Genomic DNA, 17,784 nt, shown 5'->3' on the forward strand with positions numbered 1-17,784 from the left:
CTGGCCTCCCCCACCCCCCAGGTAATCTGTTGAATTCCACACATGCCTGCACAGACGGGATCAATCCGAGGCTGCCTTGCCTTCAGCTTATCGCTGCTCCAAATGATTGATTTTCCCTCTTTAAGAGTAATTTGCTGGTGAATTCCATGTATTGCACAAACCTCTGTGAAATCTAATTCAATCCGATTGGCAGCTGGCACTTTGGGGGAAGAATACTGCAGCACCGATATTTTCATCGCAGACGTGTGTATTATCTATCTATAGGAGAGGTTGCACAGCGGGCAGGTGCGCCTCACCTGCACGTGTGCGCGTCCCGCCTCCCTCCGGTCGGCCCTGAAGTCAGCCTCAGCCCCTCTGGGAAAAGAGTCATCATACACCTTGGGTTCATGCATTAAGGCAAATGAGAGACAAGTGCTCTTGAATTCTGTTTTCCTAATTTGCAGCCCACCGCCCCAGTGCACTATGGGAATCTCACACTCCAAAGCCCAGCAAACCCCCACTACCTGTCTGTCTCCTATGTCCCCGCCCCTCTACTCCCCTTCTGTTCCTGGGCACAGACTCCTGACTACAGAGACCTAGCCAAGCCTTTGTCACGTGGCTGGTAGCTCAGGCTTGCAGTCTCTTTCTCTTCTGCATTCCAGGCTTGTCTCCCTCAGAGCCTCAGTTTCCCTACCGTGGCAACGGTTTACCTCTCAGACTTGAATCAGATATGGTGGGGCTCCACCCTCAGGTGATCAGCTGTTCTGGTTTGCCAGAGACTGAGGGGGATTCCCCAGGATATGGGAATTCATTCATAGGCTGACAGGGGCAAGTGGTCTCTAACTCTAGAAGACCTGTCTGTGACAGCCCAGCAGGGGCTCTCAGCACTAGTGCCCAGGTGTGGAGAGGGCACAACTACGGGATTATATGCTTGGTGTGGAAGGCAAGGGGTTCTGAGGATACAGCATCTACCACACCAGCCTGACATTCTACAGGTACCCCCCAAGGCTGCTCTGGTCCCAGGGCTCCCCTCTCATGCAGCACTTATGCAAAGGAGTGGCCTCTCCCAGCAAGGACTGGCGTGGCTGACTCCTGGCTCTCACTCAGCCTTGGAGACCAATGCTCTGGGGGTGGTTCATGTCTGGGGTCATAGGTGCCAATCATGTCTTTAGGGTCCCACAAAGCTAACTGTACCCGCCCGCAGTCGGGAGCCGGTCACTCGGCTCCACTTCTCTGGTCTAAGCAAATGGCCATTTTTGGTGAGGTTCAAATCTGGGGGCTTCCCTGAACCTCTAGGGAGCAAGGAGTTCAGTGGGTACTTACTGAAATGAAGTGGCCCTGGGGGGCAGGCCAGGCAGGCTGGTCTCCCCCCAATAGTGCCCATGGGCAGGCCAAAGGACAAGCTTTCATTGGAAGGTCCAGGGGACACAGGGACCCTTCTAGTCCCATAGATATAGCAGCTGCAGCCACAGCCACTTGAGCTGGAAATTCATATGCAGGGGACAGAGGGGACCACAAAGGACTTGTGAGGCCTGAGTTATTTTCTTTTTTCTTTTTGCGTTGGAGTCTCACTCTGTCATCCAGGCTGGATTACAGTGGCACACCCATGGCCACTGCAGCCTTGACCTGCTGGGTTGAGGTGATCTTCTGCCTCAGCCTTCCAAGTAACTGGAGCTACCAGTGTCCACCACCACAACTGGCTAATGTTTTGGTTTACTGTAGAGATGAGGTCTCGCCAAGTTGCCCAGGCTGGTCTTAAATCCCTGGGTTCAGACAATTCTCTTGCCTCTGCCTCCCAAAGTGCTGGGATTACAGATGTGAGCCACTGTGCTTGGCTGAGGCCTGAGTTCTTAATGCAAACCATGCTCTCCCCGCAACTTCCATGATCCCAGGGGATCCAGGCCATATCCCCATCCTCCCTCCCTCCAGCATGGGAGCAGGGGACCCTGTCTGGAAGGCACCGGCCATGTAGAAAGAGCAATTTCTTCCTTGTGGCCCTGTCCTGCCAGCTGGAAAAGTCTCCCAGCACAGGGGGCCATGTTTCTACCTTTAAGGTCAGCCATTCTGATCAGAATCTGCCATTTCAAACCTCACTGCTCTACCTGGCCTCAATCCCTTCCCTCACTCCACTGGCAAACACCACACCTGAGTTTTGGCTGGGGTTAGGGTGGGCTAAAGTGGGGTATAAGTGTTAGCTGTGCAGGGAGGAGAGTCCAAAGTACAGGGAAAAGGGGTGTGCATCCTGGTCTGCCCCAAGCCCAGAATTGTCCTGCCCCTCCCGGGCCTTTCTGGGGAAAGGCTGGGCAGCTGGAGGCAGGGGAGGGCACTTGCTGGCCTCACTGGCCTCCTGGGTGTGGACCTCGGGATGAGGAACAGGGGGTGGCAGAGTGCAGGACTGAAGGCTGGCCCTCCCACTTGGTGGCTGCCTGGCTCTGTCTACTTACCATGCTAAAACTATTTCCCTGTTCCCAGAGAGAGGCAAATGTGTGGCCAGGCGAAGAACTCTAAATGCCTTATGGAAATCAGGAGGGGACACGGCCAGCTGCTCATCACGCTGCTTTGTATTCTACTGCCTCTCCTCTGAGAGCCAGTCCATCTTTCTGAGAGCCCCTGGGTGGCGAGGGGGTGGAGGACGGGAGAGGAGGAGAGAGCCCTGGAGCGGACCTGTTTTGTGACCATGGACAAACTGCCCTCTCTGTGCTGCCTTTCAAAACGAGGGATCCCATTGCCACAGGAGACCATGAACCAGGTGTCCCGGGATCCTGGGAGCCAAGAGGTGCTGGGTGATTTTCTTTCCCTTTCCTTCCTAGCCCTCTGCCAGGGGAGTTGCCCAGGCTTGGGTCCCCTTCTCAGTGAACAAATATACCACAAATGTCTTCAAGAATGGGTCCCAGGCTGCGACGGGATGTCAGACTCCAGGAAGATGGGTGGCCATATCTGATGACAGCCCTACATGTCACCCAGCTGCCCCAGGCAAGGCTACCTAGGCCTGCAAAGGAACCCCCTACTTGACATATGCCATATCTTGCAGGTACACACGTGTTGGCTACACAGCAGCATAGGTGAATGGACAAAGGGCTGAACACATGGATGAGTGAGTTCTGTGTGTGTGCTTATCTGTGAATGTGTGAGAAAAATGTGCGAAAAAACAGAAGACAGAGGCAGAAACACAGAGGAGGAAGGATGGGGCTATGGCTTGCATGTCCCCTCCAAAACTCAGGTTGAAACTTGGTCTCCAACGGGGCAGTATTGAGAGGTGGGGCCTTCAAGAGGTGACTGGACCGTTAGGGTTCTGCTCCCACAGTGGCTTCATCCATTCATGGATTAGGGGGTTATCCTGGGTGGGAGCAGAGCATGCTCTGCCCTCTTGCCATGTGGGCCGCTCTGGGCCACCCTGGGACTGTGTGGAACCCTCCCACTGCCCCCAGCAAGAATCTGCCATTTCAAACCTCACTGCTCTACCTGGCCTCAATCCCTTCCCTCACTCCACTGGCAAACACCACACCTGAGTTTTGGCTGGGGTTAGGGGTGGGCTAAAGAAGGCTCTCACCACACGCAACTCTCAACCTTGGATTTCTAAGCCTCCAGAACCATAAGAAATGAATGTTGTTTCTTATAAACTACTCAGTTTCAGGTACTCTGTTGTAAGCAACAGAACATGGACTAAGACAGGTGGAAAAGGAAGGGGTGTGTGTGTGTGTGTGTGACTGAGAGAGAGAGAGAGAGAGAGAGAGAGAGAGAGAATGAGAGCTGGATCCAAAGAGAGAGACTAGCAGAGAGAGAGAGAGAGAGAGAGAGAGAGAGAGAGAGAGAGAGAGAGAGAGAGAGAGAGAGACTTAGAGAGCACGCCAGGAGGCGGCACTAGGTGAAGAGCTAAGTGCAGATAAAGATGGAAGCAGGAAGGTCTGGCCGCTGCTCCTCAGGGTGCTGGCACATTTTCTCTTGCACCATCCAGCCCCTACCCTAGCCTGTCCTTCAGAGCTTCTGTCACTCCCCTTACTGGGACTTCAAACCCTAGCCTCATCCCCATCCTTGCCTTTCCACAGACCCCACATCCAAGCTGGACTGAACCTTCGTCCCATCTCCATCCACCTGTGCTCTCTGCCATTGCCCTCAGTCACTATCCTCATTCCCCACGTGTCCAGATGAATCAACCTAAAGCTTAGCTCTGAGGACATTACTCACACTCATGGACCATCTATGGCTCCCAGTTGCCTGCTGAACTAGGTCCAGACTCACGGTGGCAATCAAGACTCTCTTGCCAACCTCTCTGGCTGTATAGGAGGGCACATATTACCTACTGGCTTATTTAGTGACCGTGGAGAGAAGGATGGCACCACCTTAGTCTAGAAGTCCACCAGGGTTGCTGCTGACTCTGGCACCTCTCATCCACCCTTTTTGGAGGATGAAGGTCTTCAATAATTTATAATTTATTTTCTTAAATAACATCCAGTAAGGCTGACATTTTTTGGTATACAGTTCTACAAATTCTATCACACGTATAGATTCTTATAACCTCCCAGCAGGATACAGAACAGTTCCACCCCTCCCAAAACTCCCGTGTCCCATCTCTTGACAGTTACCCCTCTCCTTCCCATTCCCTGGCATCCTTTCATCTAATCTCCATCACACAATCTGTCTTCCTGAGCATGTCAGGGAATCATGCAGTACACAGCACCTCTCTCGGCATAATACCTCTGAGATCCATCCTACTCTCACCTTGCGCAGTGATCTGCTTATTTAAACACAGTCGGTCCCGCAGGACTAGTTAACATATCTGAGCCATCCACAGAGCTGGGCAGGGACCTCCTGCATCCTCTAAGAAGGTTGGTCACCCAGTGTGTCAGGGGAGGGCCTTGGAGGCAGGCGGGAGAGGGGGCAGCCCAGCAGGCCTGCTCTTGCATGTTAGTAGGCCTGGCTATTCCCTAATGAGGGTGATCAAAACAAGGCATTATGCTGAAGACAAAAGGGAAACCCAAGACATGCTGTTTGCCACTACTGATTGATGTTGGCGCTGCCTCCCTGAGCCCCACCTTTGTTTCTGCTCGCCCAGCCCTCCTTGGCCTCAGCCTTTCTCCTGTCCTGCAGTGCTCCCCCCTTGGTCCTCCTCCCCTGCCCTGGAGCGGCTCCTTCTCAGTCATCCGTATCACCTGGTGAAACACCAGGATGCCCAGCCTGGACAATCCTCTCTGCTGCATCCACATCCCTTTTCCTAGTGAGGCCAGCTAAACTACAGTCGGGACCTCAAGGTCACTCATTTCCTCCAAGCCCGGATCCGCAGGGTGGTGGCTGGGGCTGCCAGGGCTCTAGAGCTAACGGTTAGATTTCTAGGGTCTGGGAGAGCCAGCTGAGAGTAGCTTGAGATGGGCCACGGAGAAGTATTGACATCAAATGCCATGAGTCCGGGCCCTGCCACAGAGCTGCTTGCTAGACAGCTCCCAGCGCAGCCCCTCTGCCAGCCTTCCTCTCCTCCCCGGCCACCCCTGCAATACCGTCTGGACCTCAAACAAGCATGTCAAACGTGGTGGGTTGAAAGCCAACCGCAGAGTCCATCATGCCCTCGCCAAATCAACTGCTTGGCTGTATCAGGAAACAAGCACTCTATTTTTCTAACTGCTCAGGCCAGACACCTTGTCTGGTCATTCTCAGCTCCCTCCTCTCCCTCTCCCCAAGGCCAGCAATTCCTATTGACTCTCCCTTCAAAGCAGATGGAGCGGCTGACCCCTTCTTACCCTCACAGTGTCTCCGCTGTCTCTGTGCAGGCAGTCACCCCAGGAATGGCCCCCGGCTCTTCACTCCTGTCACCCACCCCCACTCCTGGCAGCCAGAGCATCCTTTACAAATTTTTCTTTAATTGAGGTAAAACTCATGTAACATAAAAGTCACCATTTAAACCATTTTGAAGTATACAGCTCAGCGATTTTTACTATGTTCTCTAGGTTGTGCAACCACGACTACCTCTATCTAGTTCCAAAACATTTTCCTCACCCCCAAATGAAGCTCGCATGTACTTAGCGTCACTTGTCATTCCCTCCCCCAGCCCCTGGCAAGCGCCAGTCCACTGTCTGCCTCAACGGACTTGCCTCTTCGGGACACTTCCCATAAACGGAATCCCATGCCGCATGGCCTTTTGTGTGTGCGTCTTTCCAGGCTCGCCTCCGCTGTGGCCTGGGTCAGCACCTCATCCCTCCAATGGCTGAGTGACGGTCCACAGTGTGGAGGGACCACATTTTGTTCAGCCCTTGGCAGCCGACGGACAGAGAGCTGGGCCGTCCCACGCAGCATCCTTTCAAAGCCTCCCTGGTGTCATATCACTCCCTGCTTCCCATCTCACTCCTGTGACGGCAAGGACCTGACCATGGTCTTGGCCTCTTGGGTCTCCTCTCCCAGTCTCCTCACTCTTCCTGCCTCCGATCCACCACCCTTGCTCTTCCCTCTGCCTGGAATGCTTTTCTGCCAAATCTCCACAGGGTTTGCCCTCTCACTTCACCGAGGCATTGACTTAACTGCTATCTTACCAGAGGCCTCCTTTGGCCATCCTGCCCCTTCCCAGTCCCCTCCCGCCTTTAGCCTCTTCCCAGTGGATCACCACTGGACACAACACACATCTGTTCGTTTCCTCAGTCTTCCACCTTGGAGCTCAAGCTGCCAAGACTGGCCTTCGTCTGTTGTGTTCTCTGATAGGTGGTTCCCAGAACAGCATCTGCCCCTAGTAGGTGCTCAACAGACATGCGTTGAACAAATGAAGGTATGAACCCGACACCTGCTTCTCACTCAGTAGGAGAGCTCTCTAGGGCATCTCTTTGTCTCCTGCCCCAGGCTAGTGGGCGCTTCTTTCCTGTGTGCATAGCTAGCCACCAGGTAGCTTTCCTCAGGCTCTGTGACCTTCCATGCAAGTTTTCTTTCTGGGCTTCATTTTGCTCATGTGAAAACAGCAGGATTGACATGAGCACTCGTCAGGATCAGGGAAGAAGAACATGCCCTGCGCCACCTAACCTGGGAGGTAAATGTATGACAACCTCTATGTGGACAACTTCTCATGCTCAGTTCCTTCGACCTGCTGGGCTCCGGTGATCCTTCCACCTCAGCCTTCCGAGTAGCCGGAACTACAGGCGCGCGCTACCACGCCCGGCTAATTTTTTTGATTTTATTGTAGAAATGAGGTCTTGCCTGCCCAGGCGGGTCTCAAACCCGCGGGCTCAGGCAATCCACTCACCTCAGCCTCCCAAAGGAGCGGGATTACAGGCTGAGCCACCGAACCCGGCCTCAATTCCTTTTTAGCAGGTGGAGAAACTGAAGCCTGGGGAGAAAGAAGGGAGGGTCTCCCCTATAGCCTTCCTGGACAGAGTTACAACACAGCCACAATACTGTGCCTTGCCGTGAAACGCCTTGTCCCTCCACCCTCCGCCCCACCCCATCCCCTGCACCGGGCTCCCCTTTCCGGATAGCGTTAGCAGCAGCCCAGGAAAGCAGAGCCGGGCATGGCCCACCCTCACCACAGTTGCCCAGTGGGACCCTGAGCTTCCTGTTACCTCTTGATTAGGATATCTCACAGCCCGTGTTCGTGACAGTGGGGTGAGACACACAGCCACAACTCCCAGTTGAGCTGTGCTTACCTACCCTTCAAGATAGGGGAAGCAAGACACACGACCTTGTACTGTCAAGGGTGTGGAGTGGGGGTGAAGGGATGTGGCAGGAAGACACCACATTCTAGAACGCAGCTGGGCTCACCAGGGCCCTCAGCGAAGGGGTACCAGGGAGGGCATGAGCCAGCCAAGAGGTGATGGAGAGAGGAAGAGAGGCAGAGGGTCGAATTGGCCAGCTCTGACTTGTATTCCTGTGGGGGTCTTCGGAAAGTCCAGCTGCTGCTTTTAGGGAGCATGACTTCATGGGTAAAATGATTTCCAGCACTTCCTGTGGGGCCAGCCCTGCTTGTCAGTGTGGGTGGCAGTGGGCACAGGGAGGAGGCTGCCAGGAAGTTGGGTGAGGGGAAAACAGTTCCCCAAATCCAACATGAAAGATAACTCCAGCTGCCAGAGGGGACTCGGGGGCTGGAGCTGCAGGAACTGGGGTGGGGAGGGGGTGAGGGATGGGTACTGGCACTGCGGCTGCCAAGCAGGCCTGCTCCACACCCCCTGCCAGGGCTACGGGGCTTGGTGTAAATAGCATACTAATTAGATTTACCAAGAGACTAAATTGGGAGGTGTCTGCATCACGGCAGAGGACACCCCCTGGTCCTTGGGGAGGCTGGAGCTTAGCGTGCAGTGAGGAATCACACCATGGGATGCAGCTCTGGACAGAAAGATCTTAATAATCATCACCATCATAATAAGAGCCTCGGCGAATGCAACTGGGGAGAAATTAATGGGAAAAGGCGCAGAAGAGGCTGTCCTACCCCCCTGGCCTCCCTCTGGAACGGCTTGGCTTTGAAGTCAACAGATATTTCCCTGGAGAGCCTAAATCTTGGGGGAGGAACCCTAGAAATGGGAGCTGAAGCTGTGAGACCACTGAGGCCTGGCAGAGGGTTGGGGGGAACAGATGCAGAGAGGTGCTTAACAGGTGCTGGGAGTCCCAGGTACCAGCTGTGCGGACGTTGCTTTGGGCCGATGCTTGGCCCCTACTATGGATCAGAATCACTGAAACTTTTTAGAAATAAGAGCAGTCAGGGTGGGTCCCCAGCTTCAGGCATGGGGAAGGTGATGAGGACCTCCACTTCCCTGTATGTCTTGCCTTGGTTGCTCCCTGGGCGAGGTGCTTAGCCCCTAGCTCCTCTCTGCCTTACTTCACTGATGAGACTACAGCTGGGGAGAGGTCCGTGATGCCAGACACGTTCTTTCCATTTCCATTTCCTAACTGGACCTAGTTACTTCCTTCTTGGAGGAGAAAGAAGGGTCTGGACAATGGGGTCATCTTACATCCACAGGGAGTGCAAACCCTACATCTGCCCATGGGATGCTGGCAGCCTGCCCACTCTCACTCCTCCACCTCTCTTCACTGCTTCTGGAGTTTGGTTTCTAATTTGAATTGCTTAGGAGATAGAAAATTGACCTGGTGCAGTGGCTCACGCCTGTAATCCCAACACTTTGGGAGGCAGAGACGAGAGAATTGCCTGAGCTCATGGGTTCGAGACCAGCCTGGGCAACTTGGCAAGACCTCATGTCTACAATAAATCAAAAAATCAGCCGGGCATGAAGGCACGCGCCTGTAGTTCTGGCTACTTGGAAGACTGAGGCAGAAGGATTGCCTGAGTCCAGGAGGTTGAGGCTGCGGTGGCCATGAGTGTGCCATTGCACTCCAGCCTGGGAGACAGAGTGAGACTCTAACTCAAAAAAAAAAAGGAAACAAAATCGGAGGTCTGTGCTCTGGGTAACATCAGCAGGGAGAGTTTAGGGCAGTTGCAACTGCTCTCTGGAATGGCAAGGACGTATATTGACTGTGTCTCTTCCACAAAGAAGATATGGGGGCATAGATTTCTGGGGCTCAGCTGAAAAATGGTCCGGAAAGTCTAGAGCTGGAAAATGGACCCTCAGATGAGCACGTGACATGGAACTGTGGATCTTGTCTCCTCCCTGTTCCCCCCCAACCAGCTCTCCCCCCTGACCCCCACCCCCATGTGTGAGGCTAAGGATGCCAAGTCCGAAAACCAGCAGCAACCGCCCGAGGAGGGAGTTGGTGGGGAAGGATCACAGTTAGCGAGGGCAGGGATCAGGGATGAGATTTTCCGTTTTTCCTGCCATGAAAGTCAGGTGAAGCCGACGGCACCCCCCTCTCAGAAAAAAAAAAAGTTAATTTCACAAAATAAAATGTGTGGGCCCACAACGCCAACTAATTATTTTGAATTACAGTTATCAAAGTATTTTAAAGGGTTGTCACCGTTGCATGTGTGCTTCAGAATGCATTCAACAATAGGCTTAGCAGCGGGTCTCATACATGCTGTAATTTCAGAGCAGTGATGAGTGCGAGTGGTATTTTGAGATTCCTGTGACACCTGTAACATGATATGAAAATATCTGAGATGCCTCTTGGGGTCAAAGTCACAGGCACTGCGAGTAACCACCGCAGTTTGCTTCTGTAGTCCTAATTAAAGGCATGCTAAACTCAGCTAGAAGTTGGAGAAAATAAAGATGTAGGTTTTTATCCACCGAGGGCCGTGGGTGCCTCGGGCAGTCAGGAGACCCCCTTCCCCAGGTGGGTTAAGAACTTCAGGGTTGGAAGGGAGCTGGGAGCCGCCCTCCAGAAGCCTGCAGCCAGGAACTCGCCCTTTACAGAGCTGCGTGGGGAGGAGCAGGAGACACCACTGCCCAGACAAACCGACTCACAGGAACAAATGCGAAAATAAATTTAAATAAATACAAGGTTGCGGGTTGCGGGCTGCGGCTGCCTGACAGGCCTGGAACACATGTGGAATGGAAAATGAGGGCGATGGATAAAAATAAAGACCAAGATGAGCAGAACCAGAGCAGCCTCTCTCCTCCCTCCCTCCCCGGCCCCTGCCACGCACACCCACGGATAAGCCCTGCATTCTGGAATATAGCCTTTCTTCTCTGTCATTTACTTTCTCTTATTTACTTGGTGATGTTTTCTCCTTGGGGAGGTGGGTCATTCTTTTTTTTCTTTTCCTATGCCCCTCAAACAAATGAATCGTGTCATCTCCTGCCTGGAACAGAAATCGGCTCCCGCCAGATATGTCCCCGTTCACCTGGGTGGGGCAGTCCCCCGGCCCACCCGTCCACCATCCTACTAGGCATGCTGGAGGGGGAGGTCCTATACTGAGGCATGCCACGTTCCACTCTCACCTCAGTGTTCACCGCTGGAAAACTGTGGTCCCCTGCTTAGTGGGACCAAACTTTGAGGGGTTACCCAAGGAGCCCCGAGCCCTGCGACTGAATTCGCAATCCTCTAGTCCCAAGGGACCCCAAAGGTCAGGCCAGAGGAAGCTGACTCTCCACCCACGGCACAGAGGGGTCTTGGTCTTTGCGAGGCCCCACCCCGAGCCATCTTCTCCATATTCACGGCTGTACCAGATGTGCCCATGCATGTCTATGCTGTTGCGTAAGTTCATCTCCTCTGCAGAGATGGGAATGTGAAATCATCAGGGTTTGAAAAACCGAGATGGGAAAGAATGAGGAGCCATGTCTGCAAATGGGGAGCCTCGCAGTGCATGCAAGAAGCGCAGGATTGGGAGTTCAAGGCCAAGTCCTGAGACCCATTGGCTGTGTGACCTTGGACAGGTAAATTCCTTAACCTCTCTGAGCTTCGACTTCCTCCTTTCTAGGAAGGACAAAATAAATACACATATCTCCCAGAGCTAGGGATAATAATAATAGTTAATGTATAAAGAGTGGTTTTTCTTTTTTTTAGAGACAGGGTCCCCTCTGTCTCCCAGGCTGGAGTGCAGTGGTGTGATCACAACTCGCTGCAGCCTCAAGCTCCTGAGCTCAGCAGTCCTCCCATCTCAGCCTCCCAAGTAGCTAACAGGCTTATGCCACCATGCCTGGCTTAATAAACACCCTGTTTTTTATGGACCAGGTACTATTCTCGGTACACATATGAACTCATTTAATCCTCGTAACAGCTCTGGGAGGTAGGCTCTATTATTGTTTCTTTTTTTGAGTCATGGTCTCACTCTGTAGCCCAGGCTAGAGTGTACTGGTACAATCATGGCTCACCATGACCTCCCCCTCCTGAGCTCAGGTGATCCTTCTGCCTCAGCCTCCCAAGTAACTGGGACTACAGGCTCATGCCACCACACCCGGCTAATTTTAAAAAATTTTTGTAGAGGCAAAGTCTCGCTATTGTTGCCTAAGCTGATCTTGAACTCTTCTGGACTCAAGCAATCCTCCAACCTCAGCCTCCCAAAGTGCTGGGATTACAGGTATGACGCACCACACCTGGTTATTGTTCCTCTTTTGAATACAAGAAAATGGAATCAGAGAACAAATAAGTCCCCTAAAGTTACACAGTTCAAAAACAGGGGAGCCAGGATTTGAACCCAGGCAGGCAGGCTTCTCATATTTACTTTTGACCACTCTAGCTGCCTCTCTCATCCTTGCCTGGGAAGGGATAGGCCAGGAGGTACTAAGTACACAAATACAAACATGGGCAGGCTGAGGGGGCAGGAATGAGGCCTGGAGAGGTGCCCTGGCCCCTCTGCCTGAAGCAGGAGGCGAGTCCATGGAGCCAGCTCAGGGAAGGGAGGATGGACTGACAGGTCAGTGTCAAGAGGAAAGCACCAAGCAGAACCCTCCACCTCCCACCCACACTCTTGGATGAAAAGAATGTTAGGATTTGTAGTCTTGGCCCAGCTCATGGTTTCCCGGTGGTGGACACTGAGGCACAGAGTGGGAACATGGCATGTCTGGAGTCCACTTCAAGGAAGGAGCAGGGCTGGGCTGGGGACCTGGTTTGGCGCTCTTTCTGTCACCTTCTCAGGGCAGTCGGGGGGGGGGGGCGAGCAGCAGGATGCTGTGGTCAGAGTTCCAAATCCCAGGTCGAGTTTTATTTCTTTATTTTTATTTTTTATTTTTGAGTTGGAGTCTCACTCTTGTCACCCAGGCTGGAGGGCAGTGGCATGCTCCCAGTCACTGCGACCTTGACCTGCTGGGCTCCTGCGATTCTTCCACCTCAGCCTTCCAAGCAGCTGGAACTGCACGTGTATGCTACCAGCCCGACTAATTTTTGATTTCTTGTAGAGACAAGGTCTCGCCAAGTTGCTTGGGTGGGTCTCGAACCCGTGGGCTCAGGCACTCCTCTTGCCTTGGCCTCCCAAAGCGCTGGGATTACAGGCTGAGCCACCGAACCCGGCCCCCAGCCTGATTTTTAACACAGAGGGGCTCTGCCACAAAGACTGGAGATGCCTCAGTATCCTGGGAAGGATTCTGAAGAACTGCTTCTATCAGGCTTTCGGGGTTTCATGATAAGGGAACGGGGATTTCTCGGCTTTCCACCAAGCCCTAGAGCAGAGAACGGCTAAACAGCAAGGAAGCCTCCAGCTAGACACTGGAAAGCACCTGCCGGCTGGAACAGGCAGGCGGTCAGGGAACAGCAGCGTCTGCACAGGAGATGCTGCAGCATTTTCCTGCTTCCGCCCTTGCCCCTGACAGTCCATTTCCACACAGCAACCAGGGGGCCCCACGAGAAAGGTGACTCGACCACACCAACTCCCGGGCTCCCCACGGGGCTCCCGGGAACAGAGAAACGCCTTCCTGTGGCTGAGACCTGACTTGGTCTGGCCCCGAGGAAGGCTGCAGCCTCGCCTCCCCCGTCCTCTCCAGCTCCTTCTCAACCATCCACAGGAGCCTCTTTTCTACTCCTTGAAAAGGCCAGGCCATTTTGTTTATGGGGACCTCTGCCCCTGTGGGGGAGCACCCGCTGCTGGAATGTTTTCCCTCTGCAGCTCTGCCTCCACGCCGCTTAACCTCGGCTGAAATGGGCCCTCGTTGGAAGGCCTTCTGGGACCACTGATCGCCTGCCCCACCCCATCACTCAGCCCGTTTATTGAGTTCCGAACATCCGTTTCCACCTGCAGCGATGTTGGTATTCATTCCTCCGGCTTCCCCACTGGAAGGTTGGGGAGGGCAGGGGCCGCATCTTCAGCACAGTCTTTCCAGGACCCAGCACGGTGGCAGGCATACAGTAGGCGCACAATGTTTGCTGAGTGAATGCACAATGAACACCTGGACCTGTATAAATGTCAACACGGTCCCTCAGGAAGATCAGAGGGGTGGCAAATTAAGGAGGTCTGAAGGCCTTTCTGAAGTGATTCCAATTCCCAGAAGCAGTCAGAGCCCAGCAGTAGAAGCCTCTGGGGCGGGCAGAGGGTACCCCACTCCCCACTCCCCACTCCGATCCCTTTCCTCTGCAAAATACATTATCAAGGACAGTCGCAAATGCGTTCTGAGAAGCTCCAGGTCAGGAGTGAGGCAGAAATAAAGTGGCTCAAACGCTCCCAATTCCGGAGAAGAAAGGTCCGGCCATACGCGAATGCTATTTTTCTTGACAGTGGGAAGAGAGGAACTGTCAGCTTCCAGCAATCTGGGTCAGCTGGGAGGGGTCGTGCAGAACCTGTTTTAGGCTTTTTTTGTATGAAGCAGCTCGAGATGTGGACGGTCTCTGGTGCCACCCTGCCTGCCTCCCTCTGGCCCCATCTATTCATTTGACCCTTGGGTGGGGGGTAGGGGTGTGCGACACATAGATAATCCACTGGCGTCTAAGTAGAAGAGTGTTTTTCTAGGACGATGGAACAGAAAACTTCATCCCGCCCAACACACCCTCCCAGTGCAGATGGGAAAACAGGCCTGCCAGGGGCTGAGTCAGCTTCCAGGTCCTTAATGAGAAGGACTGGGGAGGGCTGCAGGTAAGGCCAGGAGAAGAGCTGGCCAAGCTGAGACGACATCAAGGGTGTACTGTGTGTGTGAGGGGGCAGAACCCAAGTGCGTGAGCGTGCTGCTGACTTACTGTGGCTTCCCAGATTCCCGAGGAAGACACAGGACAACGCCCGCCTGGCAGCAGTCCCCGCGTCAGGGGAACGAGGCTGAGGCCTCCGAGACCTTTAATTTGAAACTCAGAGATGAGTGTCCCACACCCAGGCTGGCAGCTGACTTCTAGGGCCTTCGCCTTCAGATTCTTTTTTTTTGGTGATTTGCATCACAACCATCTATTTGCATCTCAACTGTCACCCGGTACAAATGCGTTGTTGTTGGTTCAGCCTACCCTGTCCCTTCCCGCCCTGGCTTCTATGGGTTTTCTATAGCCCAGCAGAGGAGAAGAAATTACTCAGTGAGACATGACAATGTGGATGGAGTCCTGGGAGATAGAAAGGGTCTCTTCCAAGCACCTTTATCATTGTGAAGGGTCGGGTGGAGCCTGAGATTCAGCAAGAGACTGAGCAGAATCTTAGGTCTGGTGCCCATGGACAGTGAATTACCTTAGCATCCTTATTAGGAATGATGGCCACGGAGTTCCTGCTGAGGGGTTCAACTGCTTCCTCCTTCCCTTTCTGTTTTCAATCAACTCTCTCTACTGCTTTTGAGGATGACTTTTGAGGTCATCCCTCCTACAACCTTCTGGACCCAGTTTGGAAAGAGCCTTGGGTCATCTCATCAATACTTTATCCTTAACTCAATTGATACTTGCTCCCAGAGAGCCTTCCACGTTCCAAGCAGAGCCCGAGACTCGGGGTTACACTGGTGAGCAGAACCAGACATGGCCCTGACCATGGGTCACTCAGTGCACTCAGGAGACAGATACTGATGAGCTTCTCGCGCTCATCATAGGCGTGCAAAAGTCATACAGCTCCTGAGAGCCTATGACAGGTGTCCACCTCTCCTCATCTCCCCTCCCTCCTCCAGATTTGCTCAATGAACACATTTTTCTGCCACACCAAGCAAATCCAGTGTCACCTTCCACTCAGACACAAATCCCAACAGACGGATTTTCCCCTCAGAAAGGGAAATGCAAGACAGACACTTTTCTAAAAACCTCTTTGACAACAGTTGCCTGATTTCTCATTTTGTTCCCTGATTACCCCAGATTCTGAACACGCAGGCAGCGTCCAAGCACTAGTCATGTCTGTCTTTGCTCCTACTCGTCAGTGGGTGAACGTGCCATGGTGGGTACCTGGAGCCTGACCCTCCATGGCAGGGTCTTCTCTGCACCCAAGACTGGCCCTTGGGAGCATCCCTCAGCCAGTTCTGACTCCCTCCAGAGATACACAGGAGCAGGGCTACAGCAGAGAGGAATGAGCCCAGAACCACAGATGGAGTGGTCTGGGGGAGCCCCACGCAGATGCTGGAGGATGGCCCAGATGAACTAGGGTGGGATGGCTTGGGCTTCTGGGCTGCCTCTCTCCCTCACAGGTTCTCTCTCTCTGCATGTCCCTGTGCCCTGGAGAAGTGGGATCCTGTGGTGTGGAGGCCAGGCCTATACTGTCAGACATTGGCTACTTTCTTCAGGAAGGCAGCGATGGAGAGGAGGCATGGTCCCTGTTGGTGCTGGGCACTATGGAGTAGGAGTGCCCATGGCTGTGCCTGGGTAGGGGTGGACGCCCGGGGTAGGCTGGACCCAGACACCCATCAGCATTCCTGCAGATGCTTCAGACAGGGCTTCTAGCAAAGGGATCTCATATAAAAGCAAGGGCATCGGGGTGACATTGACAGTGTCCAACCAGTCGTGGTGAGCAGAGGCCCTGATATTACTGTTGGGGACGCTTGCCTGACCCAGTCCTGGTCAGGGAGTCACGGCTCCTGGATGATGACAATGGCTTATGTGTGTGGCAGGCCCTGAGCCAAGCCCTGCACACCTTTCATCTCCTCTCTCCATGTCCTGTTGATGTCCTCTATGGCAGGGACAAGTACCCAGCCGTGTCCCCACACCTCCCAGACTTTGGTTGTGAGGTGGGGGCATCTAACTAGTTCTAGCCAAAGGCCATTGGGCAGAAGTCATGGAGTCACTCCTGGGATGGTGCTGAATAGCTGATGTTTAGCCCTCTAGCTGTCCCTTCCCTGCTGCAACCCATAAACCTATGGATGGTACACCCAAACTACTAGAGAGAGTGGGTTCTCCTGTTGACCTGTGCTAGACAAGTCATCCACATGAGAAATGGGCTCTCACACTGGGGCTAACTTGTTACTGCAACACAAACTGACTGATGCATTCTCTTTCTTTTCTTTAACATATGAGCAAAGTGAGGATCATTAAGTCACTTGAGGTTATGGAGCTAGTAAATGGCATGACTGGACTTAAACACAGGTGCTGTCTCATTCCAGAGCTTCTGCTGCCAAGACACAAGCTGCTTCCAAGCTTGGGGCCTCTAAGATCAAGCCCAAATTCCTTGGCTTGGCATTCAAGGCCCTCAGAGGCCTGTGTCCTGGCCCACCTCCCTGCATTCACGTGGGTTACTGTCTGCTCCCTCCAGCTGCTTGCAGGTCTCTGCTTCTGGGCCTCTCTGTGGCCACTGCCTGACCTGGCCAGTCAGCCTTGTTGTGTGCCCCCGAGGTTCAGCCCTAGGACCCCCTTGTCACAGAGCCCCCCCAGGGCCAACTGCTCCCTCTCCAGCTGAGGGTCACTGGCCCTTGGACCCCACATTGGTGTCAGTGTTTTTCTTCTCTCAGGTACTGTGAGCCCTGAAACCCAGGATGGAACCTTCCTCTGATGCTCTCACTCCTACAGTCATCTCTGAAGGGGCATCTGCACTCCAGAGCCATACAAGATGATGCATGGGGTATGAGAACCTATTACAACTAGCTTTCATACCTATTTCCCCCCCTTTTAAAATTATGGCATTTTTGCATATGACTTAAAATGTACACACTATAGTTGTATAAACACACTGTTGGTCCCTTGGGACAGTAGGACAATGGGTTACACTTGGCTTCCCCAAGGGGCCAAATATATCTCCTAGTAAACAGTAGGTAATCAATACATACTTTAGCCATCTTAGATGGGTATGGAATGACCTATAGGAGGTGGGGTACGCTCACTTGCCCACCTGGCCCTGCGGCCTTGTGGGAGCCATGACCGGTTGAGAGGGGCTGACTGGAGATGGCAGAAGACGCGGGTGGAGGGGATCCCGGGTAGGTGTGGTGGGCTGTTGCCTAAGCAGTCACCGTGGAGAGGGGCTGCAGGAGGGGGGAGTGGAGGAGGAAGCCCAGCCTGGAGCAAGGCCAACGCAGGAGCCCCACGCAGGAGTAATTGAAGAGAAGCACCTCCGGCTGGAAGGCCTAATGGAATTCCTGAGCAGAGCTGGCAGGAGGAGCCGCGGTCATAAATAGAAGTCCTGTTAACATGGTGGTACAGAAGCAGAGG

General features: G+C 53.5%; 1 protein-coding gene across 2 annotated transcripts in view; it reads right to left on the reverse strand.

The window, feature by feature from the left end:
* CDH23 (cadherin related 23) overlaps positions 1 to 17,784 on the reverse strand; it is a 379,551-nt gene that overhangs the window by 180,854 nt on the left and 180,913 nt on the right. Inside the window, exon 11 of one of the 2 annotated variants that reach the window (XM_008054753.2) lies at positions 7,684 to 7,689. The exons of the other annotated variant lie outside the window; for it this stretch is intronic. Coding sequence (XP_008052944.1) covers positions 7,684 to 7,689 — 6 coding nt within the window. The remainder of the gene's footprint in view (positions 1 to 7,683; positions 7,690 to 17,784) is intronic. 2 annotated transcript variants of the gene reach the window in all.

The sequence above is a fragment of the Carlito syrichta genome, unplaced genomic scaffold (assembly GCF_000164805.1).
Source record: "Carlito syrichta isolate Samal-C Ts95f unplaced genomic scaffold, Tarsius_syrichta-2.0.1 Scaffold301031, whole genome shotgun sequence".
NCBI classification, from domain to species: Eukaryota; Metazoa; Chordata; class Mammalia; order Primates; family Tarsiidae; genus Carlito; species Carlito syrichta.